Source organism: Anastrepha obliqua, chromosome 6, assembly GCF_027943255.1.
Source record: "Anastrepha obliqua isolate idAnaObli1 chromosome 6, idAnaObli1_1.0, whole genome shotgun sequence".
Taxonomy (NCBI): domain Eukaryota; kingdom Metazoa; phylum Arthropoda; class Insecta; order Diptera; family Tephritidae; genus Anastrepha; species Anastrepha obliqua.
In genome coordinates this window covers 22,482,247-22,509,148 of record NC_072897.1, presented here as the reverse complement: position 1 = coordinate 22,509,148, position 26,902 = coordinate 22,482,247, and the positions used below count along the sequence as shown (strand labels likewise).

General features: G+C 37.7%; 1 protein-coding gene across 1 annotated transcript; it reads left to right on the top strand.

Annotated features, from left to right (window-relative positions):
• The first annotated feature begins 2,089 nt into the window (after window positions 1-2,089).
• On the top strand, window positions 2,090-2,619 carry LOC129250231 (uncharacterized). Its single transcript, XM_054889866.1, has 3 exons — window positions 2,090-2,174; window positions 2,237-2,560; window positions 2,602-2,619. Exons 1-3 carry the CDS (start codon window positions 2,145-2,147, stop codon window positions 2,617-2,619), a joined length of 372 nt encoding a protein of 123 aa, XP_054745841.1. The 5' UTR covers window positions 2,090-2,144.
• Window positions 2,620-26,902: the final 24,283 nt, after the last annotated feature.

The following is a 26,902-nucleotide window of genomic DNA, read 5'->3' as shown; positions in this document are numbered from 1 at the left end:
CCCTCAATCTTATTGAGGGAAATGCATTGAGGGCATCTCTGTTTTTTCATACTTATTCGGTGCTCGACTATCCCACTCACAAAAATAGTATAGATTTTTGGTATATCCATCTTGCATGCCGAACAAAATTGTTAAAACTTTTAAATCTGCAACAATTCGCCACTTATGATCATTATATTTTATCATTTGAAGTATTTTCTCCATTGTAGCATAGGACTCCTTCATCAATCAATAAAACGGAACTGTCATGTCGTTTATGTGCTAAAGATACAAAAAACGTGTGACCAGAAATGATTTGCGAAAATCGAAATAGCTTTTGCTACATTTGCGGCTGGTTTATAGATAAGAAGCATCGTTTAAAATTTGAAAACAATAAAGCAATGGTTCTAGTGTATAATGAAATTTTTAACCGCGCATACGGAACTAGTAAATGGTATGAACCAGAGTATATTTGTGTGGCTTGTTCTTCAAAATTAAAACTAGCAAAATCAAAAAAGAATAACAATCATCTACAACTTTTGAGTCCAATGATATGGAAAAATCAAACTTATCATAAAGAAGAAGATTGCTATTTTTGCCAAACAAATGTTACTGGTCACCATTACAATTATTATTATTATTCTATAGTATCAGACAAACATATTATTAAACTCTACACACTGATAATTTTGTGGAAAAAGTATAGAAAAGTGCATAAAATGCAAAAAAAAAATACGAGGAAGTAAGAATAGAAAAAATATCACATTACTTGTAAAACTAGTAAAGTGACTATAATCTTATAAACGCAATTCCTTGGATAATTTCTAACGAATTCTTTTGAATTAGGGGTCATTAAAAGCAAAATTAAATACACTTTTGATGTAGTAAGAGAAAATAGATGTTTTATATAAAATTAAAGCTACCAACTAGTCTCAAAGTTGAAAAATAAGTAAAAAAATCAAATTTTTTGAAAGTTTTTGGTCTCTATCTCCATGAATTCAAAAGATAATAAAAAAATTCTTTCACGGTTGGAAAGGTTAAACTTTTAGCTGGAAAACGAAAAAAAAAAATTTTAATTTCGTCAAAAAATGACAAAGATACGATGTATTTTGTACATGAATATGCCTAAAAACGGTTTTTTGGCTCTAAAACGAGATTTTGAGGGTGTATTAAAAATTTAATACATACCATTCTTTTCAGTTTTTCATAAGCTACAACCCTCACCATGTCCGATCCAAAGTTTTTTTGCAACTTTTTTTTTGTACCACAGTGTAACCGTTGATGCAAATGAATGGTTTACAAAGCCAATTTTTAATGTGGATATTTTAAAATTATTTTGATAATGCACTTAATATCAATACAATTTAGTTAATTACATACTTAAAATTTCACACTCATGCATGCATATACAGTCGAACCTCAATAAGTCGAACTTCGATATCTCGAATATTTGATATCTCGAATCAAATTGCTTGGCAATGACGTTTAGAGTGAGAATTGTGTGTAATTTTTACTTGATACCTCGAACTTCTATTACTCGAATATCTTGATAACTCGAACAGAATATTTGGCGCCAGCTTTGATAAGTCGAATTTCCAGGGGAATCCCCTTATTACGTGTTGCTTATTTTATAGCAAACAGATGTCAGCAGTTGGGTCGCTGCACTGTTTAAGACCACAGGTATTTTATTAGTAGTTCTTACGCGAAAATAAACTCTGTTGACATGTCATCAAAACGTTGTTTAAAAACTTTATTTATTGACGAAAAATTTAAACTATTAAAGGAAGTAGAAATGGGTGCGCGAAAAAAAGATGTAGCTGTAAAGTTTATCGAACTTGCATTTTTTCCCCCGAATATGACATCAAAATTACAACCACTCGATCAAGGTGTCATACAAAATTTAAAATGTCATTATCGTCGCAGAATTTTAAAAAATACTATAAAATGCTTTGAAGTAAACAAAAATCTTAACATTACATTAATGGACTGTGTTGATGAAATAACTAATGCATGGAATATCGATGTTAAGCCTGAAATCATCTCTAATTGTTTTAGAAAAGCCGGCTTCGGTTAATTTTCTGAATGGGAGGAAGAAGATGACATTCTTTTGGTTTTTATAAGCGAACACATAAAAGAAAGGAGTAAGGAAGAAATTCAACTGCAGAATGAATATGAAGCTTGGCAAAATATCAAAGGTACAGAAGGTGTCACTTTTAATGATTTTATGCATGTGGATGACGATATTGTTACTTCAAAGTTTCCCACGGATGAAGATATTGTGGAGCCATTGGGATCTAAATCCGATTTTGAGCTTGATAGCGAAAGTGATATAGAAGATGATTTGCAAGATGATATGGTGCAACCAGTTTCAATCGAGCTAGTTGCAAATTCGTTCAAGATTTTGCGGTCATATTTAAAAACCAATGAACATACAACGGATTCTCTGTACAATGGTTTAAATAATATTGAAGCTTTTTTTGAAGATCAGAATAAAAAATCCTCTCGTCAATCCCAAATAACTGACTTTTTTACTTTAAAGGAATGGAAGCTATACATCTATTCATACAATGTTATTAATTATGTATATATAATTTTAAAATATACACATACAATATTATATAGCAACTATACATAATTTGAAGCATGTACTGTTTTATCAATAAAATTGTTTTCTAACCCTTGAGTTTTATGGATTGTTTTATTTTTCCATCAGCTTTTATTTTGTTTATGGATTTTTATGTATGTATGTACATATGTATATTATATTTGATAACTCGAAATCTTGATAGCTCGATTTTTTTTGTGGCATGTCATAGTTCGAGTTATCGAAGTTCGACTGTATGTACTTAGAATTAATTTATTCATCTCACAAGAAATAATCCATTTGCGCATGCGAAATGCCTACGGGAAATAAGCATGAAAGAGAAATGTGATTTTTGCATACATATGTATGTATATTAGAAATATGTTTGCATACGTTTGTCTATTTGCTTTGAATTCTTTATATGTAGATGTGTATGAGAGGTGTATGAGCTGGGTTTTGAGGCAAGTCATGTGTTTTTCTGCCCACATGAATATGGATATTAAAGTGCTGCACAAGTCGACATATATGTGCTTTCAAGTCATTTGCTAAATTCACACAACAATGCAGTGTTTTGTTCTCAACTAACAGTAACAGGCAATAGCAGCTAGAGAGAAACACAAATCATGCTTTTGCATGACTTGTTTCTCTCTCAGCATTGTCACTACACACATATTTCGGCAACATAGCAAGAAAAGCAATGACACTGAAAGGCAATGAAAAACAATTCAATTCAAACAAGTGAATTGTGTCAGATGTGGATTATTTACTTTCATGAATTCCTGATATTTTAAAATCAAATAGGCAGTTAATGTTTGGTATGATGGTTTTGTAGAATAAAAATTAAATTCTGATTAATATTTGAATGTAACTTACACTTTGCCTGCAAATATTCTTCTGCGCAGTTTATTGGATTTTAAATTTACTAAAAGCTGTCTTATTTCATAACTTCAGTAGCTTTAAAAATTATTCATCGAAAGTTGACCGTTATTTGTTAATATTCTCCCCTTAATACGCAAAAGTGCGCGGGGAACGAAGAAATGTGTATGTTTGCAATTTTCATACATCTCGAAGGTGTGCTAATACACACTACGTACATACATACATATGACACCAATTCACACATTGTACTTGATGTCTTTCGGCAAAGCTTGTATGAGAATGTTTTTCTACCATTGCCATGCAAGCATATAAGCAGCGTCGTGCAATTCGTGTACTGTCGATAGAGCCGAAGTAGTATTGCTTGTTGAGGACAATTTTTCTTCGTTGCTGTTCAAGTTGTGTGCCTACATTGCTTTTTGTCATCACAAACAGTGTCACATGCAATGTGTGACTTGTTGCTTTGTAATAAGCAAGTCATTTGTGCACCATTTTAATGGATATTAATAATATGGATGGTAGATGTTATATTAATTCAACACTTTGCTGAATAATAAACCTTGATGTAAATGAATGGTTTACAAAGTTATTTTTTGTGTTATGATATTTGAATAATTTTGATAATAGACCTAAATTCATGCATGCATATATGTACTTAGAATTACTATTATTATTATTTATTAGAGAAATATGAAATATAACACTAATTGATAGAGCACACTAGCTACTTAGGCCTACGGTGCTATTGCGTTACTTAGAATTAATTTATTCATCTCACAAGAAATAATGTATTTGCGCATGCAAAATGCCGACGGCAAATAAGCATGTAAGAAAAATGTACAAGTCTTCTGTTATTTTCTTTTCCCTAACACCAAATCATGGCATTTTACATTTCAATGCAAACGCTATATTTATTTCTGTTGACTACGCTCCGCTATGTTAACTCTCTTCTGTTAATTTCCTACCCTCGTTTTGATGTGTTTTGACATTTAACCTGTCCATTCGTTCCTGCGCCTTCTCTATGAATTTACGTTCTCTGAGGTAATAATAACAGGGTAATTCAAATGACATAGTTTAAATAACTTCATAATCTTAGACAGTGGTATTTGCAGAGCACCTCCTCATGCGTAAGATATGTTTTTTGCGGTGCTTCCTCCAACTCCCACAACTTTTTCAATGCTCGACCCAATTGAACATCGCAATGTAATGACTGTACGCGTGGCATATCAGGCTCAGATCCATTCACGCTTCCAAACAGAGTCCACCCAAAGATCGTTAGTTGAGCCATAGGCGTGCCAGATAGACCCTTACGAAGTTCTGTACAGATCAGTTGATCCATGACGTCCATAGCAATTAATATATCGACCTGCCCAAGCTTAATAAAGTGCGGATCGGCTAAAAACAAACCTCGGATATGCGGCCACGATGAAGTAGCTATAGTCTGTGTTGGCAAGTCGCTCGTAATTTAAGACAAAATTAACGTTTTGACAGTGAAGTATTGATTTGTAGAGAAAATAGGAAGAGAAAGTGATACTTCACCTCTAGCTCGTCCTCCTTGCGCTGACCCAATTCCAGTAATGTTAACTTCAGATGTTGATCGCGGCGAGCCCAAGCGTTGCACACACGCCTCGGTCACAAAGGAAGCATGCGCGAGCAGTCGCGTACCTTCACTAATGCGGTGGATAACAGCACAACTCTTTCTACCGCTACGGGTGGACTGAAGCTTGAGTTCAAACATGAAGAGACGCGTGGTACGTCGACGCTTGCTGGAAGTTCAAAAGTTTTTGCGCCTACCTTTGATGTGGCGTCAGCAGCGCACAACGGATGTGACGTGTTGCTGATGTAATTATTCACTGCTTTAAAGGTCGTTGAAGGCAAAGCACCCTGCAACAGGGTGTGATGACGTTATTTACACATGCGGCAAGTGGAAGCACTCTTACAACGGTCTTTATACGTAGTGACCTGAACTTAAGCAGTTGAAGCATATGCGACCTTGCTTCACGAACTGTGATTTTGTGGACAAATCTAACTCACGAATTTTTTCACAACTGTAAATTTTATGAGGTCCACTACAATATGCACACACGTTTTTTTGTTCTGATACCGCGTGGAACACATTTGTCGACTTGTTTGCTGATGCATTTTTAACCTTATTTCGTACTGATGTTGTTGACGACGAAAGCATTGATAACGATCGACATCTTATCTCTAAAAATGGTATTAGTTGCTCAAAAGATGGAGGATCATCACTAACGAGCGATAACTCACACTGCTTACGCGTTTCGAATGCCAATTTACTGACTACCTCATGTACCAACCAATCATCCCAAAACTCAATCGGACGACCCAACGCTTTAAGCTCACGAATATGCTGTTGGAACGTATCAATTGCACCTTTGACTGCGTCAGCATTGTCATGGGAAGCCCTTTTAATATCGGCCAACGCGCGAAGATGAGATTTCACAATTACACGAATAACCTTATATCGCGATGTTAATAGACCCCAAGCTTCAACGTAATTTACGTCACATATTTTAAAACCACTGATAATTTTCAACGCGTCACCTTTCAAGCAGAGTCGGAGGTAGTGCATCTTTTGTCCATCCGATAAAGCAGAGTTACTTTCGACTAACGAAGAAAACGCGTCAAAAAAACCAATCCACTCTGTAGAGTCACCGGAGAATGTGCGTAGCTCCATTTTTGCTAAACGTATAGCCGCGGGTACAGGTGCATTTGTGGAGCTATCTTGCGATTTAGTACGATAATTTTTCACGCGGCTAAAGTTAGCTAAAGCTGAAGAATACCAAGTTTCGGCTTGGATAAGCACATTTTCTTCAATTTCAATAACATGGGCACCACAAGTTATTTCTACAGCGTCTTGAGCAACGTTAAAAAAATCCCACTGTTCACTCAATAACTGGAGGTAACTCGCATGTGTGAATGCCTCATCAATACTTTTTGCCATATACCGTTTAATGGCATTGAGAGCGGAATCGCGCGTTGTAGTAGAATTCGATATTTAATAATTAAATAATTTTCTTGATATTAGTTACGCCTTTTGCTATTCGTATGTACGTATGTATGTACACAATCGAATGCGTATATGCAAAAGGCAGGCGGAGTGACTATTATCCGGCTCGAAGGACCAATAATGATGCGGGAAGGGCCAATAATGTTGCGGGAAGGACCAATAATGAAATTGATGCGGGAAGAATCCTGTATGCAGCTATAAATCCGTTGCGGTAATGAAAAGTTGCGTGGAGAATCCTGTATGCTGCTACAAATCTGTTGCGGGGAGAATCGTGTAACTCTTACATGCTGAAATCCATGCCGCCAAGTTATATTCACATAGGTGATTTCATTGATGTACTGCCAGAGAAGGATAGAACGGTTGACTATTTGATAAGTAAAATTAAGCTTAAATGTGCTGAAGAAAAATCTAGTGAGGCAACAAATGACAGCTCAAATGCTTTCCGAGCTGAAGCCAGGCCGTCATCATCATACCCGAGAGGTGTAAATTGTTTTAACTGTGGAAAGCCTGGTCATTTACAATGAGACTGAGGAAAAAGAGGTCGCAGTCATATATACAATGGGAATACAGGTCGAGGACTTTCAACAAAAAGAGGTCGTGGAACTTACAATACAAGAAATTTGAATAGAGGGCGTGGACAAAATAACAACAATCAACAAAGATACAATCATGAGCATTATGGAAATAGTTTTCATACTACTTTTACAAATAATACAAAAACGGACACAGAGAAATGTACTAAAAGGGGACAAAGATAGTGGATTTTTGATAGTGGTTGCACGGACCACATAGTTAATACCGATGAGTATTTTGAGACCAGTGAAACATTGAAGAAATCAGAAGAAATACAATTGGAGATGGAAGAATATTAGAGGCAACAAAAGTTGGTAACATCAATGTTTATTTCCCGGTTTATGGACAAAGATCTGAGGTAAAGCTGACAAATGTGTTGTATGTAAAAAAAATGAAGGCAAATTTACTTAGCTACTCAAGAATTACAGATAAAAATTCAGTTTCATCTAAAGGAAGGTTATCTAAAATATACAACCCCTTTGGAGATTTAAAAGCTGTTGTAATCAAGGATGCGACACTATATAAAATGAAAAGTTATGTAAATGATAGTATGATGGAAGCTATATTAATATTAGTAAAAGTCAGATGACTACAAAAGAAAAACTACACCACAAGTTAGGACATATCAACTTTAATAACTTGGAAATAATGTGCAAAAATTAATCATTGGATGGATTACCTAAAGAGATAGAACCAGAATATTTCAAGTGTGCTACATGTATAGAAAATAAAATGCATAACTTACCTTTTCACAATAACAGAAGAAAAGCTGAAGAAATACTACAGATTGTCCACACAGATTTTAATGGCCCACACCAAACTACAGGAAACCATGGAGAAAAATACTTTTTAAGCTTTATTGATGAATATAGCAAACTGGTTAAAGTTTATTGTATCCGCACAGAAGATGAGGTATATGATTGCTTGATGTTGTAAAAGAACTACATTGGGACAATGGCAAGGAGTACATTAATGCTAGAGTTTTTCAGTTTGCCAGAGAGAAAGGAATACTCATAAAACCTTGTCCAGCTTATGTGCGCGAGTTAAATGGTACAGCTGAGCGTTACCATCGTTCCTTAATGGACATGGGAAGATGTCTTTTATCAGAAGCTAAACTTAACAGAAAATATAGGCCCGAAGTAATCAAGACAGCAGCATATTTGAAGAATAGGACTTTAACTAACACTGTAGAGAGAAAAACACCATATGAAATATTTTTCAAGACAAAGCCTGAAAATGTATGGCAGTAGAGTGTTTGTTCGAATATCAGAAGAACGGAGGAATTCTAAATGGGACAAGAAAGCAGAAACAGGAATTTTACTTGGATATACATAGTTACACTGGATATAGAGTATTGATTAACAACAAAGTAATAATAGCAAGACATTGTGATATAATAGAAGAAGATGTGACATTATGTGGATTTGAAGATGAGAGTGATGAAAAGACAGAAGAAGAAAGAGAAAGAAAATTGAATACTTCGGAGTCCCCGGACAAGACTAAGATAGATAAAGTGAACAGTAATGATGATATAAAAGTTGAAGGACGTGAGGAATTTTTGGATTGCGATGAATAGAGAAACGGAAAACCACCACTACGATTTGATGATGAGTTTGGATACTACTGCATAAGTGTAAACTACTGTGCATACATATGCGCGCAACACTATAATTATTAAAGATGCAATTGAACTTAGTATACCCATACATGCAACTACGTTTCTTTGAAGTTTTCCTTTATTTATTTCAAAGTTTTATAGCATCGAGAAAATGCACACATATATTATTCCCTTTAATAAAATGTAAATTGAAAATAAAATCGTTTGCCAAAGGAACAAAATAAACGCATATTCAAATGTAACTATAATATGATAAGGCGATGCGTCGTGAGATAGGTCATGGATAAAAGGAAAAATATGTTAAATAACAAAAGTACAAAATACGTGCAAAAAATTAATATTACTTTTAATAATAAAAAACAAATAAACTGCAACCGTGAACTTTATTATGAAAAATCTGTGTGCCATCTCCACCTAATCATCATAGGACCAACTTCCCCGGAGTTTTTCAACCTAGGGACATCTTCACGAGGAAGCCGAGTAAGGATCACCAGTAGCTATAAAACAGGGGCAAAAAGGACAACTCCAAACTGGCTGTGAGATGAAAAGTATATTGTTAATAATGTAAGTTTTGAATTTGAAAAAAGTTATTCTGCATAAGAGGAAAAGGAAAAAATATACAAGTAAATAATTTTGAAATAAAAAATTAATAAAATTTTAAATTATTAAAGTGTTTAATTAAGGAAAATAAAAGTAATTAATTGAAATCTTAAATAAATTGAAGTAGTGGAAAGATATAATTAATTTTTAATTAATTTGAAAGTAAAATTCTGAATTCATAATACATAATGATTAACTTTTGCACAAACATAACTAACATAATATATGTATGTATTGATGGTATATATATATATCAGAACACTTGTATGCTCTATGAAATAATTTCGACTCAAAAAATTAGTAAAAATCTTCATCAAATTTGTTTAGTTATAAATTTACTAAAACGCACACACCAAAGTCTGAGGTCGTTTTATATTGTATTTTTGTAAATTAAATCAACAAAAATTACAGTAACTTTGATTTTAAATGTTGGCGCATACAATGAATTCAAATCATATTCATTCATCTATCAATTTTATTTGTTCGAAATTAAATAAATTTTCGTTTATCAAGAGAAAATAGAAATGCACAAGCAAATTCCTTGCAAAATGCCGTCGGCTATTCGTCAATTTGATTTCCTACAGAAGCCAAAAACTGTGCAGAGCCAATATATATTGGGAGGTTGAATTAGTTTTACAGGTTTTTTTCGAAGATTTGGGGCTTTATTGTGAAAAAACGGTACAAAATATTTTATTCGAAGTATTGGCCATCTCTAGCTACAACTTTCGCCCATCTTTCGGGCAATTTCCGGATGCCGTTTCTCCAAAATTCTGGCCGCTGCTTGGCTATCCATGACTCAACCCATATTTTGGTAGCCTCGTACGAGGAGAACCGCTGGTACGCCAAATCGAGACTCATATGCCGGAACAAATGATAATCGGAGGGAGCTATGTCTGGACTATACGGCGGGTGGGGTAACACTTCCCAGCCAAGCGTTCCAAGGTATTTTTTGACAGATTGAGCAACATGCGGCCGAGCGTTGTCATGTTGCAAAATAACCTTGTCGTGCCTTTTTACCGTTTCCGGCCGTTTTTCTTTCAATGCCCGGCTTAAACGCATCAATTGCAGTCGGTAACGATCCCCCGTGATTGTTTCGCCCGGTTGGAGCAGCTCAAAATATACGACGCCGACCTGATCCCACCAAATGCAGAGCATGATTTTCTTGCCGTGAATATTCTGCTTGGCCGTCGACGTTGATGCGTGGCCGGGCAAACCCCATGATTTTTTGCGTTTTGGGTTATCGTAGTGGATCCATTTTTGTCGCCAGTCACCACCCGATGCAAAAAACCCTTCCGATTTTGTCGCTCGATCAGCAATTCGCACGTAAAAAATCGCCGTTCGACGTCGCGCAGCTTCAACTCGTACGGGACCCAATGTCCTTGCTTTTGGATCATTCCCATCGCTTTTAGACGCTTGCAAACGGTTGGTTTATCAACGCCCAATGATTCAGCAAGCTCTTCTTGGGTTTGGCACGAGTCCTCGTTTACCAATTCCCCCAATTCCGCGTCCTCGAACTTTTTGGGCTGGCCAAGACGCTCCTTGTCTTCAGTGTGAAAATCACCACTTTTGAATCGTCGAAACCAGTACTCACATGATGAAATCGACGGAGTATGGTCTGGGTAGGCCTCCTGCAGCAATTCACGGGCTTGGGCTGTATTTTTTTTAAATTGAAGCAGAAAAGCAAAGCTTCCCGCAAATTGCGTTTCGACGGCACGAAAGTTGACATACTCGGAGCACGAAAACACTGCGTTGTTTATACTTCAGCGAAATGACAGATACTGATAAACAAAGCCTAGGGATGAGGCTTTGTCATGAATATATATTCAGTATTGCCAACGCGATAAAGTGATAAATAGCGCCATCTGTGTGTCACCTTTAAAACTAATTCAACCTCCAATATGTATATACTAAAGTGAGAATTCACTGTAATCAGCTCTGTTAAACGTTTCACCACACCCCGGTGGTGGTTAGACTTCATTTTTGACAATTCACACTATTCGTAGTCCGTGAGACTTCTCTATAGATTAACGTTCTCTGCATAGCGTTTGCATTGAAATATAAAATGCCATGATTTGGTCAGATATACGTTTGAATATGCATTTATTTTTTGCTTTGGCAAACGAAATTTTTTTTCAATTAACATTTTATTACAGGGAATAATATACATGCATTTGGACGCATGCATTTTCTATGTAGATAGTATAAAACTTTGAAATAAATAAAGGAAATTTTCAAATAAACGTATTTGCATTCATACATATATGGGACAACTAAGTTTAATTGTATCTTTATTAAATATAGTGTTGCACGCATATTTATGTACTGTCCATGACCTTCCTCATGCGTTTCATGCAATAATTAGGGAGTAAATACTTTTTTTTTATATCTCCCCTTTATATATTACACTCTGTTATATATGTAATATGTAATTTTTGTACAATTAGGGTATATTATGTTCTTTTACCAATGTAAGAAGAATCTGTTATTATTATTATTGTTTTTTGTAATTACACTATAAATCTTATAGTTAGATCAGTCGGTGTGAGTTGCCTTAATCTTCGTTTGATATTTTCTGCCGGTACTATTTTACGCATTTGTTCGTTTTGGTGGACTAACAGTCGCTGTATATGCTTAGTGCTACATTTGGTGATTGTTTCTTGGATAGTGTCTACGTTTAAGTCACGATGTATGGCTTCATTGGAAATAAACCAACCAGCATTTGTTATATTTCGTAATATTTTGGATTGTGTTCGCTGTATGAGCTGAATATTTGTGTTTTTAGCCGTTCCCCATATTTCTATTCCGTATTTCCAGATAGGAGTAATAATTGTTTTGTATATAGTCACTTTATTATACAGTGATAGTTTTGATGCTCGTCCGATTAGCCAACTTAATTGCCGGTACTTATTCTTGATTTGATTTCGTTTGTTAATGATATGCTGCTTCCATGTTAGTTTTTCGTCAATAGTTATTCCAAGATATTTTGCTGCTGGGCAGATTTTTATTTTGTTGTTTTTTAAGGTAAGATTATATTTTGATGTCTTTTTGTTTGTATATATAACTTGTATAGTTTTGTCTTTATTAACTTCTATACCCCATTCGTCAAACCAATTTACTGTATTGTTTATTAATTTTTGAAGTGTAAAGGACGCCAGTTTTTCGTCATTGTTTGATGCCATTAATACAGTATCATCCGCGAACATTGCTATCATTGTATTATCTGTTGTCGGAGTTGGCACATCTGCGATGTATATTAGATATAAGAGAGGACCTAATACACTGCCTTGCGGTACTCCAGCTGTCATTGGTAGAATATCGGAATATTCGTCTTCATATCTTATATAAAATTTTCGATCAGTTATGTAGCTCTTCAAAAGTTCAAAGTAGTTCTGTGGAAAGATTCGTTTGAGCTTATGCAAAAGTCCTTTATGCCAAACTTTATCAAAGGCTTTTGCAATGTAGAAGTATACAGCTACACAATATTTTTTGTCATTCATATCGTTAAGTATTTTGTTAGCAACCCCGTGGATTTGTTGGACTGTTGAGTGTTGCCGTCTAAATCCGAATTGATAGCTTGGTATCACTTTTTTTGCTGTCAAAATTGGTTGCAGTCGGTCGAACAATATTTTTTCAAACACTTTTGAAAGAATTGGCAATAGGCTGATGGGTCGATATGAGGCAGTTTTGGTGGCATCTCTTCCTGGTTTGGGTATGGCGGTAATTTGAGCAATTTTCCATAGTTGTGAGAAGTATATAGTCTGTAACATGCAATTAAATATATTTCTTATGAATTGCAATGCTATTTCAGGTAACTCTTTAAAAATTTTTCCATTTATTAGATCAAGTCCTGGAGCTTTTTTATCGTTTAGCTGTCTTATTTGAATTTTAATTTCGCTTATGGTGGTCTTTCTTGTTTTGATTTGCGGAACGTTTATTATGTTATCAAATTTAATGTCATTGTTTTGATTATCCATTTCGCTTGTAAATGTGTGTAAGAAGTGTCTGGCTAGGGTGTCGGCTTTTTCTTTGCTTATTTTTGCCCATGTGCCGGCTTCTGTTTTGATGGGAGGTTTATGTATTTCAGCGCCATTAATGTGTTTTGTTGCTTTCCATAAGGAGTAATTTGTAGATGCTGCTGTTCCCAGGTTTGCCATATAATTTCGAAGTTTACTCTGCTTGTGTTTTAGAAGTAATGTTTTTAGCTCAATTGTCGCTTTATTAAGTTTGGTTTTATCTATTGGATGTCTGGTCGTTTTCCATTTTTTGCGGAGTTTTCTTTTTTGGCCGATTTTCTCTTTAATGTAAATTGGGGTATTTTCTTTATTTGTCATTTTCAGTGTTGGTGTAGAAGAAACAACTGCTTGTATTATGTTATCATTGAAATATACAATAGCGGAGTCAATTTCATCTTGAGTTTTCAGTGATATATTTGTTTTGAGTTTTTGCTCTAGTATTTGGCAAGCATTAGTCCAATTCGTTCTAGAACTATATAGGCCCAGAGATTGTTTTATTTCAATAGGTCCAAGTAAGGTCATAATTAATGGTGAATGGTCTGAGGATAGCTTTAAACATGATTTTATTGTCAGATTTTCATATGGCATATTTTTAATTATGCAAAAGTCAATTAAGTCCGGTTGTTTTTTCGTATCTGTTGGCCAGTAGGTTGGCTCACCTGTGCTAATAAACCGACTATTATTTTTTCTAATAGCTTCAATTAATTGCCTCCCTTTTTTATTTGTTAACCTTGACCCCCAAAGTATATTTTTAGCATTGTAGTCTCCTCCGGCTAAGTATCGATTCCCTAGCGATTTTAAATAATGCAGGTATTGTTCTTTTGTGTTGTTATATTTGGGGGGACAGTAGACTGCAGATATTGCTATTTGCCCTTTTGTGTCTTCTATGGCTATTGTGGTGGCTTGGATTTTTTTTTCTCTGTATACCTCCAGTTCAATGTATATAATATTTCTTTTGATAATAATTGCTGTCCCACCGTGCGCTTTGTTGTCGGGTTCATTTGTGTAATGTATATTATACGAGGGGTGCCTTTTATATGTCGGGATTTGGCAACCCTGGTGTTGCAATCTGGCAACTGACAGTTGTTTCGAGAAGTTTGACATTTTTGGGCTTTTACGTACTCAGAATGTTTTGAAATACCAGCGCTATTTGTGTTGTTTACAGTAACTTAAAAGATTAATCTCGGTCCAAAAATGGAGTTGAATCGTGAACATTTTCGTGCGATTATTTTTACAACTTTCGTCGTGGATTAACTCAGCAACATTGCATGGATGAACTTAATTCATTTTTTGGCGTTAAAGCTCCATCAAGGACCAGTGTTTATCGATGGTGTGGTGAATTCAATTGTGGTCGTAGTTCACTCCAAGACGAATTTCGTGAAGGTCGTCCAAAATCAGTTGTTGTTCCGAAAACCATTGATGCTGTGCGCGAACTGATATTGCAAGATCGTCATGTGACCTATCGTGAGATTGAGACAATCTTAGGCATTAGGGGGACCAGCATACATTCAATATTGCATAAACATTTGACTGTCAAAAAAATTTGTTCGCGTTGGATGCCACACAATTTGTCAATCGCTCAAAAAAAGGCTCGTGTCGATTGGTCGAAGGAAATGCTCAAAAAATACGATCGCGGGGCTTCGAAACACGTCTATGACATCGTGACAGGTAATGAATCATGGATTTACGCGTATGAGCCCGAAAGTAAACAGCAGTCGACTGTATGGGTGTTTCAAGATGAGCCAAATCTAACAAAAGTGGTTCGCGCACGAAGCACTTCCAAGCAAATGGGCGCCTTTTTTTCGGAAAAACTGGACATGTCGCAACAGTAAATTCTGAGTGGTACACAACCATTTGTTTGCCAGTTGTCTTCCAAGAAATTAGGAAAACCAATCGCCAAAGACGGATCACTCTTCACCAGGACAATGCGAGCTCTCACACATCGGCTCAAACAACTGCATTTTTGAGCACCCAAAACATCGAATTAATGGGTCATTCGCCGTATAGTCCTGACTTGGCACCGAATGACTTCTTTTTATTCCCGTACGTAAAAAACAAACTGAGAGGTCAACGTTTTTCGACTCCTGAAGAAGCGGTTGCGGCATTCAGAATGCATGTTTTGAAGGTACCTCATTCAGAGTGGCAAAAGTGCTTCGACAATTGGTTCAAACGCATGCAAAAGTGTATACATCTTCATGGAGAATATTTTGAAAAACAATAAAGTGATTTTCGATGATTAAAATTTGTTTTTGTTCTCTAATCCCGACATATAAAAGGCACCTCTCGTAGTTCGGTATGTTAACAAAAGTTTTGTCAGTTGCATGAGTTTCAGAGATCGACATTATATCGATTGATTTATTTATTAAGAATAATTATAATTATACTCGTAAACCGAATAAATAATCGCGTTTTAACTATTTATACATAGCTTTCACCAATTGTATAGAATAAATAAGCCGGCGTTCAAATATTATATTTGTTGGATGTATTGCACAGTGGTCTGCCAGTGGCACGTAAATGTTTTGCAATAGACACAGTCATAAAGCTTTCATCTGCTCTAAGATTTTTTGGTGAAGGAGCATACCAAAAAGGAGTAGGGAGGCAAGTGGATGTTGGCTTATCGCAGTCAAGTTTTAGCCACGTCTTGTCTGAAGTATTGAATGTTTTTGAGGAGTGCCTTTACAATCAGTGGATAAAATAGCCTACTAAAGACGAAATGCGTGAAATTGCTTTGGATTTTCATCAACAATTTAATATCCCAGGCATTATTGGCTGCATAGATGGCACACACGTTAGAATTATAGGCCCTAGAATTAATAAACACTTATATTATAACAGAAAGGGTTACTATAGTATGAATGTTTCGCTGGTAGATTGGTAAAGTTTGTGTATGCTTTTACGCATGTTAATAATTTTATCTGCAGGTATGAGATAAGAAAATGGCAATAAGATACGTCGATGCTACACACGCTGGAGCCTGCCCTGACTCATTAATTTGGAATACAAGTGAATTGACGGTTTCAATGGAGCAGGATTACTTTCTAGGATTACTTACTAGAAATGTTTGGCTGCTAGGTAAAATTTTAATGAAATCTGTAAGTCCCAAAATCAAATTTTGTTTATAGGCGACGCTGGATATCCACTGGAGCCTTGGTTGCTAACACCCTACAGATCAGCGGAAGAGGGCTCCACAGAAAGCAAATTTAATGAGGTTCATGCACGTGGACGTAACATTGTGGAAAGGACCAATGGCGTCTTAAAAAATAGATGGAGGTGTGTACTAGGAGACAGGGAGCTACATTATTCGCCTAAGAAAGCAGCTCAAATTACTAATGTCTGTTGCGCGTTGCACAATATATGCTTAAAGTATCGGTGCGATGACACACCTTTTATTTCAAATAGAGCTTCTCAACCGGAAATTTCTGAACACGTGCAGTTTGAAGAATCTGAATCGCATTCATCATACCTCAATGAGGCTAAGCTTATTAGAGCAAATATATGCAATTGCCTTATGTAAATTTATGACAAAATGTTTTTATAATTGAATGACACTCTTCAAAGAAATGTCTGATTTGTATTAGCTCAAAAGCGGCTTTATTGTTAATCTTGCTTTACCAATTTGAAAAAATAAAATACATAAAATTCATTTTTTTTACAAAAACGTTCGAAACGTTCTAATTAATGACTAATCTTTTCTTTGCAGCTAGTATTTTCAAATTTTGAACCTCGATTTGGCTGTATTTAAGTATGAGTTTACGGTCAACTTCAATTTTTCTGAGCCGTTCAATTTCCGAATTGTGGCGTTTTGTTTCCTTTAGTAAACTGTTTTGAATATTTTGAAAGTTTTCGAGGCCTTGGTTTAATTCCTTTAAGTGGCCTTCTATTTCAGTATGGTGATGACTCTGGATTTCCAAGCCCTTTCTAACGTTGTCAATCATTTCTTTTTGAACATCTAGTTCAATGTTTAATAGCTCCGAAGTGTAAATTTTCTTGCGAGTTTGCTGGCTGGTTTTTTGTGCAGGCAAAGCACCTTCCCTTTGCGTGTCACCGCCAGTTTCGGTGCTATTTTCGTCCAAGCTATTGTCCATGCAACTACATTCCACTTCAGAGTCCTCACTAGAGCTGTTGTATTCATCACTACTGTTATTTTCACGTTGCTTACCAGTTGATTTCGTTGCATTCAAACCAAAAGGCTTGCCATCTTCGACACCTTCCGCAGCTGCTACTGACGCAGTTATATCCAAAATTGACTGTTCTAATACAGAATACGCCGGCCGCCGTAGCCGAATGGGTTGGTGCGTGATTACCATTCGGAATTCACAGAGAAATCGTTGGTTCGAATCTCGGTGGAAGCTAAATTAATAAAAAAAAACATTTTTCTAATAGCGGTCGCCCTTGGCAGTCAATGGCAAACCTCCGAGTGTATTTCTGCCATGAAAAAGCTCCTCATAAAAATATCTGCCGTTCGGAGTCGGCTTGAAACTGTAGGTCCCTCCATTTGTGGAACAACATCAAGACGCACACCACAAATAGGAGGAGGAGCTCGGCCAAACACCTAACAGAAATGTACGCTCCAATTATTTATTTTTAATACAGAAAAAACATGTTGCTTGCAAGGTCCTCCTATGGTCTTTTTCCTATTTTTGGTACATATTTTCGACAGCCTTGTTTCGTACGTATCGTTTTTGATCAATTCAAACCTGTAAGCAATGGCTATATAAATTATGGCACTTTCCATAGCCACATTGCATTGATAGTCACCTTTTTCCCTTCGGAGATTGATTTTGATGGTGGGCCCATGCTATTGAGGGAATTGTTCAATTTCTTCCAAAAGGCCAGCACTTTATCTTTATTTATTTTTTTTTTTGGAAGCCCTTTCCTATTTCAGGATTTTCGGCCATAGTGCTTACTGAGAAAGTCAACTGAGTTTTGTTTATAGACCTAATGTGATATAAAATAATTCTTAACTAAGTTTAATAAGCAATAAACAATCCTTACATTTTATCGAATGTTGTTCCCCACTTTCAGTTTTGCGAACAAATTCTATACATTCACGTGGAAAAAAATTTGTTGACGGTTAGGCTAATTTTTCGAAAATGGGAGATTTTTCACATGTGAAGTTCACAATGAGAACAGAACAAATGTGGGAATTTTTCCATTGGGAATTGCATTCACGCGAAGTTTACAATAAGTCTGATTGTCTTTAATTGAACACATAATTGTTTTGTGTTTGCCTGCACATTTTACGCACGCTGGGTCTATTTGACAATAATTTATCGTATGGCCGTATCTGTGGCAGTTTGTACATTGTGGTACTATTCTTTTTTGGCGGGGTGGTTCAAAACTAATTTTGCAATGTAGAAGATTAGTTATACTATAAATTTCTTTGTTATTATCCTTTGTTTTTAATTCAAGTGAAAATAGTGAAAGTGGTTGTTTTTTGCGTTCTGCGTTATTTGTATGTTATGAATGTTTGTTATTTCGTGACCTAACTCAGCTAGCTCTTGTTTAATTTCTTCTGTGTCAGTTGAATAGTGCATATTACGTAGTATTACTTTAAATCCTCGTTAATCTTTTGGTCTAAACGTGTAGTATTTTGTTTGTTTTTGTTTAAGTAGTTCTATCATTTTTTTATAGTATAAAGACTCTCTTGCTTGTAATTTTATTTCGTTTTTGCTAAGTAAAGGGTGTTTTTTTTAGAGGTTAGGTTTTCAAGATGAAATAAAACGTATATAATTTAATGTTATGGCCAAGAATTTAGCTTTATTATAAAGATAAGGGTTTGCCATTATGTTTTAAAAATGATTTCGGGCAAGTGGCCGCCGCGGCAGGCTCGAATAAATTCCAGCCGAGTGGCCCAATTTTCGACCACTTTTTGCAGCAATTGGGGCCGAATGTCAGCAATAACGTGCCGAATATTCTCTTCCAAGACGTCAATCGTCTCGGGCTTATCTGCGTAGACAAGCGACTTCACATAGCCCCACAAGAAATAGTCCAGCGGTGTTATATCGCACGATCTTGGAGGTCACGCCACAGGTCCACGGCGCGAGATAATGCGCTCACCAAAAGTTTCCTTCAATAAATCGATTGTTGCGTTGGCTGTATGGCATGTAGCGCCGTCTTGTTGTAACCAAAGGTCGTCCACATCAACATCGTCCCATTCAGGCACGAAAAAGTCATTAATCATGGTTCTATAGCGCTCTCCAATGACTGTAACATTATGGCCGGCTTCATTTTTAAAGAAATATGGACCAATGATTCCCTCTGCCCATAGAGCACACCAAACAGTGACTTTTTGTAACGGCGTCTCAGCAATGGCTTGTGGATTATGTTCACTCCAAATGCGACAATTTTGCTTATTGACATATCCATTCAACCAAATGTGAGCTTCATCGCTGAACAAAAACCATTATTTTCGAACCGCGCGAACCGAACCATTATTTTCGTAATAAATTTGCACGATTTGCAAAGGTTGTTCAGGTGTAAGTCTATTCATTATGAAATGGCAAACCAAAGTGAGCATAAATCAAGTGACAGCTGTCAAAAAGTAGTGCCAACTTGAAAACCTAACCTCTAAAAAAAACACCCTTTACTTTCATTTCGTAAAATATATTTGGTATCGAATTCAACGCGTCAGCTGGAGCTTTTATATTTTCGACATTCTGAACGTATATAGGTGGAGGTTTTTGCATGCGTAGAGTTTGTTGGCTGGTATTCGGAACTGTCCCACTGTCGCTTTGTTCTTCTAATATATCGTCGTCCGCTAGGAGAGCAAACTTGTTTGAAGAGGCTGGATTGCCCAGCCAGTACCCTTTTAGTGTTGTCTATGTTGTATTTTGTCCTTAGGGTTTATGTTTTTTGCTGCTCTTAAGCTCTTCTGTTTGTTTGTTTGGTGATCGTGTTTCACGATTTCTTTTTTGACTAAGCTGCTCTTTACAGTTGGTATAATTTAAATTATTTGCATATAGTACTTGCGTGTTTGTTGTTAGTGATGCAGTTGTGGAGGCGATCGCTGTTGTGGTAGTATACACGATTGTTGTTGTGGCTGTTGATACTGCGGTAGTTATGTATTGTCTTTGTGTTGTTATTGTTGTTGTAGACTTTTTAGTGGATGTCTCATCAGAGTGTGAAGTCGGAATAGTATAGGTATATTTATTTTTGTTGGAGAGAGACGCACTTGGGGATAGTGGAGTGATTGGGGTAGTGCATTGAGCAGTCCAAGAGAGCGCATCTGCCGGATTCACAGGTGATGCGGCGTTTTTCGTTTGTTGACTGCACATTAAGGCGGTAAGAGAGGAGTCATTTTTACTCTCACTTGGTATTTTTTGACTACGCGCACTGAGCAAACACGTTTGACAGAGTGCACTGAGATTTTTTTTATCCGGTGGGAGTTTGTTGTCACTACGAGCATAACTCGGTGTAGCTGGTGTTCGCTGTACTGGCATAACAGGATATTAACTTTACTTGATTTTTGTTTTATTTATTCTTTTAGTTTGATTGTTTTTGTTGATCCAAACTGTATTGCGATCTGCAATATTTTGGTTAAAGCGTCTATTTCGCTGGTTGTTGTATTTTTATTATTTCTTTAAACACAGATATTTGGTAGATATTGGAGCGTAAGAAAAAACACATCCGCACTGAAGAAAGACTGATGAAGTTAGTACCTTAATGATAAAATTTCTGCCTAACAAATGCTAAAACAATTATCTTTTGCATATGAATGTACATATTTGCATGTGCGTATGTACACTTGATACCCTAGCCTATTTTTTTTTTTTTTTTTTTTTTTTACGAGGAGGAAGCATCGAAAGCCTAACCCCGTCAGTGTGGGACTTTAACCCGAACTAAACCTCCTACCGTCAAAGTACCGATCCCCCCGTACAACCGTTAAGTATTCGTCGGGAGGCGGTTTGAGCACTAAGCTCAATGTCCGTTATTGTCCTGATGCAATCCGTCGAAAGTAGCATCTGCTTGTTACCACCCACTGTTTAGGTCATCTGATGAGAGAGCCACCCCTGTCATAACAGTACTCCCCCACCCACCATGTCTCTGTCCATACCACAGAAACGTAAGTTTCTATGTCTGGTATCGTCAGTTTACCTGCATCCAAATAAATTTATCTAGCAAGTGGTCCTACAGCGCAACCGTAAGTTACTACATCTACTACTACAGGAAAAGGTACTACATCTACTACTATGGAATTTCAGCTATTGCTATGCTTTCGCTTTTTCGCCTTCTCTCCATTTGTCTCAAATCATTGAGTACGAACGCTGACAAATTTTTGATACCATCCCATACTTCTTCATGGCCATATTTATGGAGGTACTCTCTAAAACAACCATGTCCTGTCAGGAATTGCGTCATATAAAAGCCGATGTTTTCTATCAACCCATGCCTGCACATCACTTATGAGTCGGTGTGTCCATCTCCCTTTGGTTGTTATATCCCAGCGTCTTTGCCATTTAGATAGACTCTCGTATCTGATTTCTTTGCGCTCCTCATCTATTAACGGCCTGCCAAGGCTTCGGCTCTTGTCATATATTCTCTTACTTTCCAGAGCCATTATATCTGGGGGCATTATGCCAGAGATTACCCCAATAGCTTCATGGGATACAGTGCGAAAAGCGCTTGCGACTCTAATAACGCTCAGTCGAAACAGAGATTTTGTACTCTTGCCGTATGTCTCGTTTTTTAGCGCTTGTCCCCATACCGGTGCAGCATATATTACAATGGATTGGGTAACTTTTGCCAGTAGTAGCCTTCTGTTCTAGCTTGGCCCGCCTATGTTAGCCATTATTCGAGATAGCGCCGTGTTTACCCGCTTTCTCACAAGCTTTTTCAATGTGCACTTTGAAGTTTAGACGTGCATCAATCATGACTCCCAAGTATTTCAGGTACGGTTGGGTGCTGATGTTATGCCCGTCTATGCTTAGTGTGATGTTTTCAATTTTTTTCCTGCTTGTAATCAAAACTGCTTCAGTTTTTTGGCCCGCAAGCTGTAAGTTTGGCGATGAAAGCCAGTTTTTTAGTTTGTGAACTGTAGCACTGCATACAGTCTTGATTTGATGAAGTTCCTTTGCAACTATTGCCAACGCAATATCATCCGCGTATCCGATTAATTGGGCTGCTTTTGGTATAGGGATGCGGAGGATTCCATCGTAGAGCACATTCCACAACAGAGGGCCCAGCACAGAGCCTTGCGGTACTCCCCCAGTTACTCTATATTGCTTAACTCCTTCGTCTGTGTCATAGAGTAGTATTCTATCAGACAGGTAGCTTCTTATCAAACGCAATAGATATGGTGGCGTGTCCAGGTTCCCTAAAGCTTGCATAATGTGGGACCAGCATGCAGAATTAAAAGCATTTTTTACGTCCAATGTTATGACGGCGCAATACTCCTTGGTACCATTCATCCATCTTGATCCTTCAATGGCCTTTTCCGCTATTGATGTAAGTTTTTTTGTTGCACCAATTGTCGAGCGCCCCCTGCGGAAACCATATTGGTTGTCGGACAAGCCTTCTTTTTCAGTAACGTGCTGCTCCAAACGATCAGCAATAAGCCGTTCTAAGATTTTTCCCATCGTATCAATCATACAGAGGGGTCGATACGAGCTTGGTTGACCCGGCGTCTTGTTAGGTTTCGGCAAAAGGACCAGTCGTTGCTGTTTCCAGATTTTTGGGAAGACACCATCTCGAAAGCACTTTTGATATGTCTCCGAGAAGGGTTTTGCATCTTCTTTCAGTGCGAGTTTAAGAGCTCCGTTTGGTATTCCGTCTAGTCCAGGACCCAGGGCTGTATTTACCTCTGTTTCCGTAACAGTAGCTATATCTGTAATAAAAGATGCGTCTGCTGTTAGTCGGTATTCTTGTTCATCTTCTTGTCTTGGAAAAAGGGTTTCCACAACCTTTTTTAAGATAATAGGACAAGTCGGCGATTTTCTTTTGCAACCACTGATCGTAGACATCACCAACTTATACGCTCCTCCCCACGGATTTTCATCAGCTTTGGCACAAAGTTCTTTGAACCAGGAAGCCTTGCTTTTTTTAATCGCATTTTGTAGGCCCTTGCGTTTCATTTTGAAGATTTCCCGCAGCCTTTCATTTTCACTTGTTCCTCTGCTTCTTTGGTATTGACGTCTAGCTTTGTGGCAAGCGCCTCTGAGTTCAGCTATATCGCTGTTCCACCAGTATGCCGGTTTCCGTATATAGGTGTGTTTTTTCCTGATCATTGCAGCATCGCAGGCTTTGGTCAGGCGTGTTACCAGTAGTTGAGCTTGCTCATTCGCGTCGTTTATGTTAGTTGGATGAGCGTTTAACATAAGCTTAAAAATCTCTTCGTCCATGGTTTCGATCTTCCACCCTTTTGTCTGGGCTTTTTTAGCTGGCTTGTTCTTTCCTTTACTTTGTTTCGGATGCATTATTTCAATCATTATGGCCAAGTGGTCGCTGTGGGTATAAATGTCGCAAATCTGCCATTCTTTTCGAAAGTGTTTTTTCTTCCAGTGTTTAATAACACAACGTCAAGTAAGGAGAAGGCTTTGAGAAGTGCTTTCCCTCGTTGGTTTGTACACTTACTTCCCCAATCTAAGGCCCATGCATTGAAGTCTCCAGCTATTAAGTTTGGCGTTGTTGTCAGGGCTTCTCTGACCAGTTCGTCAAGAATCTTTTCAAATGCTGATTGAGGTAGGCCCGGCGGTATATAACAGCTATATATATGTACACCAGAAATTTTTGCTCTAGTGTAGCTGGTTTTGTCTGCAATTTGCACCTCTTGGATAGTCTTATCTCCTAGGACCCATATGGCTGTCTTCCTTGTTGCATCCGAAACCCACATTCCAGCGTCTGGCTTGTTATATTGTTCACATATTACCGCCACGTCTGCGTGCTGTTCGTGCATTGTTTGCGTTAGAAGATCTTGCGCTTCCCTGCAGTGATTTTTAAATTTATTTGGATCACCCTCATTTTCTTTTTGTTTTACATGCTGTCTGGTAGATGGGGCAGTTTTTGCTACCCATTTGGTGCTTGAAGTTTGACCTTCCGGCTTTATTGCACACAATACAAAAAGGTTCGCTTTCACACGTTTTTGCGAAATGACCTTTCCCACCAGATTTCATACAGCACTCACTCCTGTCTTCAGGATTTGTACATTTAGTTGCAGTATGTCCATATTCTAGGCATCTATAACACTTCGTAAGGTTCAGTTTTTCACGGATTCTGCAAACAACCCATCCAACCTTGATTTTTCCTGCGTTCAGTAAGTACCCTGCTTCTAGCGCTGGAAGGCGTATAGCGGCTGTTTGGGTACCTGCATATGCCGTTCTTAAATTTTTAATTGCGCTTCCGCTGAAGTTACTGAGTTCCTTGACTTGTGAGCGGATGGCTTCGACTAGGTCATCCTTCGTAGTTATTTCGTCTAGATCCCGTATTTCTAGTGACTGCTCCTGTGTCAACGCTTTTATTTCCGCCTGATCTCCCAGTAACTTTGCAATCCCTTCTTTGTTTTCTCGGGCTTGCCCTGTCTGTGCTCTTATAAGTTGCAGCAGTATCTCTCCTTTGGCTGTCTTTCTGATTCGAGACACGTTTTCACCAAGCTGCTGGAGACCATCATCTTTTTTGACCGCCCTCAATATGTCGCTATATGACATGTTGCCAGTTTTTGTGATAACTATGGCATCAAGTCTCGGAGTGGGATTCCTCTTCTTCTTGCTCTTATCTTTGCTCTTTCGCATCTTGTACTTGACTTTCACCCAGTTCTCGTCTCTTGGAGTTTCCACCCTCGCAGTTTTAGCTGGACTTTTATCCGTTTCACCGGGCGTACTAACGTCAGCTTTTCTGGCCAGTTCCTGCGATATTCTGCTCCTTTTTGGGGGCGTCTTTCGCCGTGTAGAGTTATCCTCACGAGGCCTCTTCGGTGTTGCTTCCACCATTTTTTTTGACACCATGTTCTGGCTAGCTTCCTTCCTTAGCTCTGCGTTTTCCACTTTAGCACATGCATGCAGCTTCGTAATAGTACTAAGAAGGTCCCGCATACTATTATTTATCGAGCGCTGAGGATGTCGCATCAATTCGGAGAGTTTGTTAATGCTCTCTCCTAGTTTAGCAAGGTAGTCCCGTTCGGCTTGGGCTGGTGTCTCTGCATGTCTATTTTCGCTTAAGGCGGGTGGAGATGACCTTGATCTTTTATCACGCACCATAGGTGATGTCTTCTCTGGGGTTCGTGCCAGCTTTGATGCCCGTTGGAAGGGATTTATAGCTGGGCTATCCATTTTCCTTGTAGTATTATCTGATACGTTAGCCAAGTGTACCACCATCGTATCATTGCAGTCGTTGGAAATCGACGGCCGGGAGCCTGCTTGCTCACTCCTCAAAACCGCCGGCACTGGGCTTTTTACACCCTGCACCGTAACTTTAACATCTTTCTTATAACCATCCATGTTTTATTATTCAGGGATCCTACCCATATCATTTTAGACCTACTGACAGGTGCTCGTTCAGCCGCTCCTAACATGGAGGCAGACGCTGCCTAAGAAGCCGCTCAATTTGAGTCAGATGCTTTAGGATTTTATTTCTGGGCGACACTTATTTTTGGGCGGTATCGACTCGCCCCGTCACAGAGATTTCACCGAGCAGTATAGCCTTTTCAACTATGCCCTCCATTTCTGCCGCTTTTGGTCGGGGACTGCTTATTAAGTATTCGCAGCTAACCTACATATCTATAGGCCGTTCAGCCATCCGCCACCTTGCTGACCCCCACAGTAGCCTAAGCTCAGCCCTATGTTATTTGCTCCTTTTTGGAGGCGTCTTTCGCCGTGTAGAGTTATCCTCACGAGGCCTCTTCGGTGTTGCTTCCACCATTTAGCCTATGTACGTACATATATGTGTTTTGACATATACGTATATAATATACATATGTATAACATAACCCTTAATCCCTTCACACAAATAAAAAAATTCTTTATAGAGAACGCTTCATTACCAGGCACACAGGAAGATGGCATATGCAAATTTAAATATCTGAATTTTTTATACACATGCTAAACTATGGCAACAACAGGGTGGGCCAAATAAGACCTACTAATGTTAAGCACAAATACCTTTTTTATTTTTTTGTATATATTTAATTTCTCTTTTTGTAGGTTATAATTGAATTGTTGGAAATTTATTATGGAGCCCTACCGCAAGACCACCAACAACGACTACAATACGCTATTCGTTTTACACAATTAGCCACACAAATTAATTTTTTACATAATGTTCTGATGTCGGATGAAGCACATTTCCATTTAAATGGTTATGTCAACAAACAAAACTGTAGATTGTGGGGCTCTGAAAATCCAAGGGCAACACACGAACATCAGTTGCACCCATCTAAATGTACTGTTTGGTGCGGTGTTATGGCCAGTAGAGTTATCGGTCCATATTTCTTCGAAAATGAGGATGAACCGCCGGAATCGATATCAGGAGCTTCTTACAGAACATTGCTTGAACATATTTTGCGGCCAATGGCGGAGCAGTATCCTAATTTGTGGTTTCATCAAGATGGAGCAACTGCGCATACTGCTAGGCAAACTATGGACCTGCTGAGTAAAATTTTTGGCGAATCCAAAAATTAATATTTCCCTTGACTA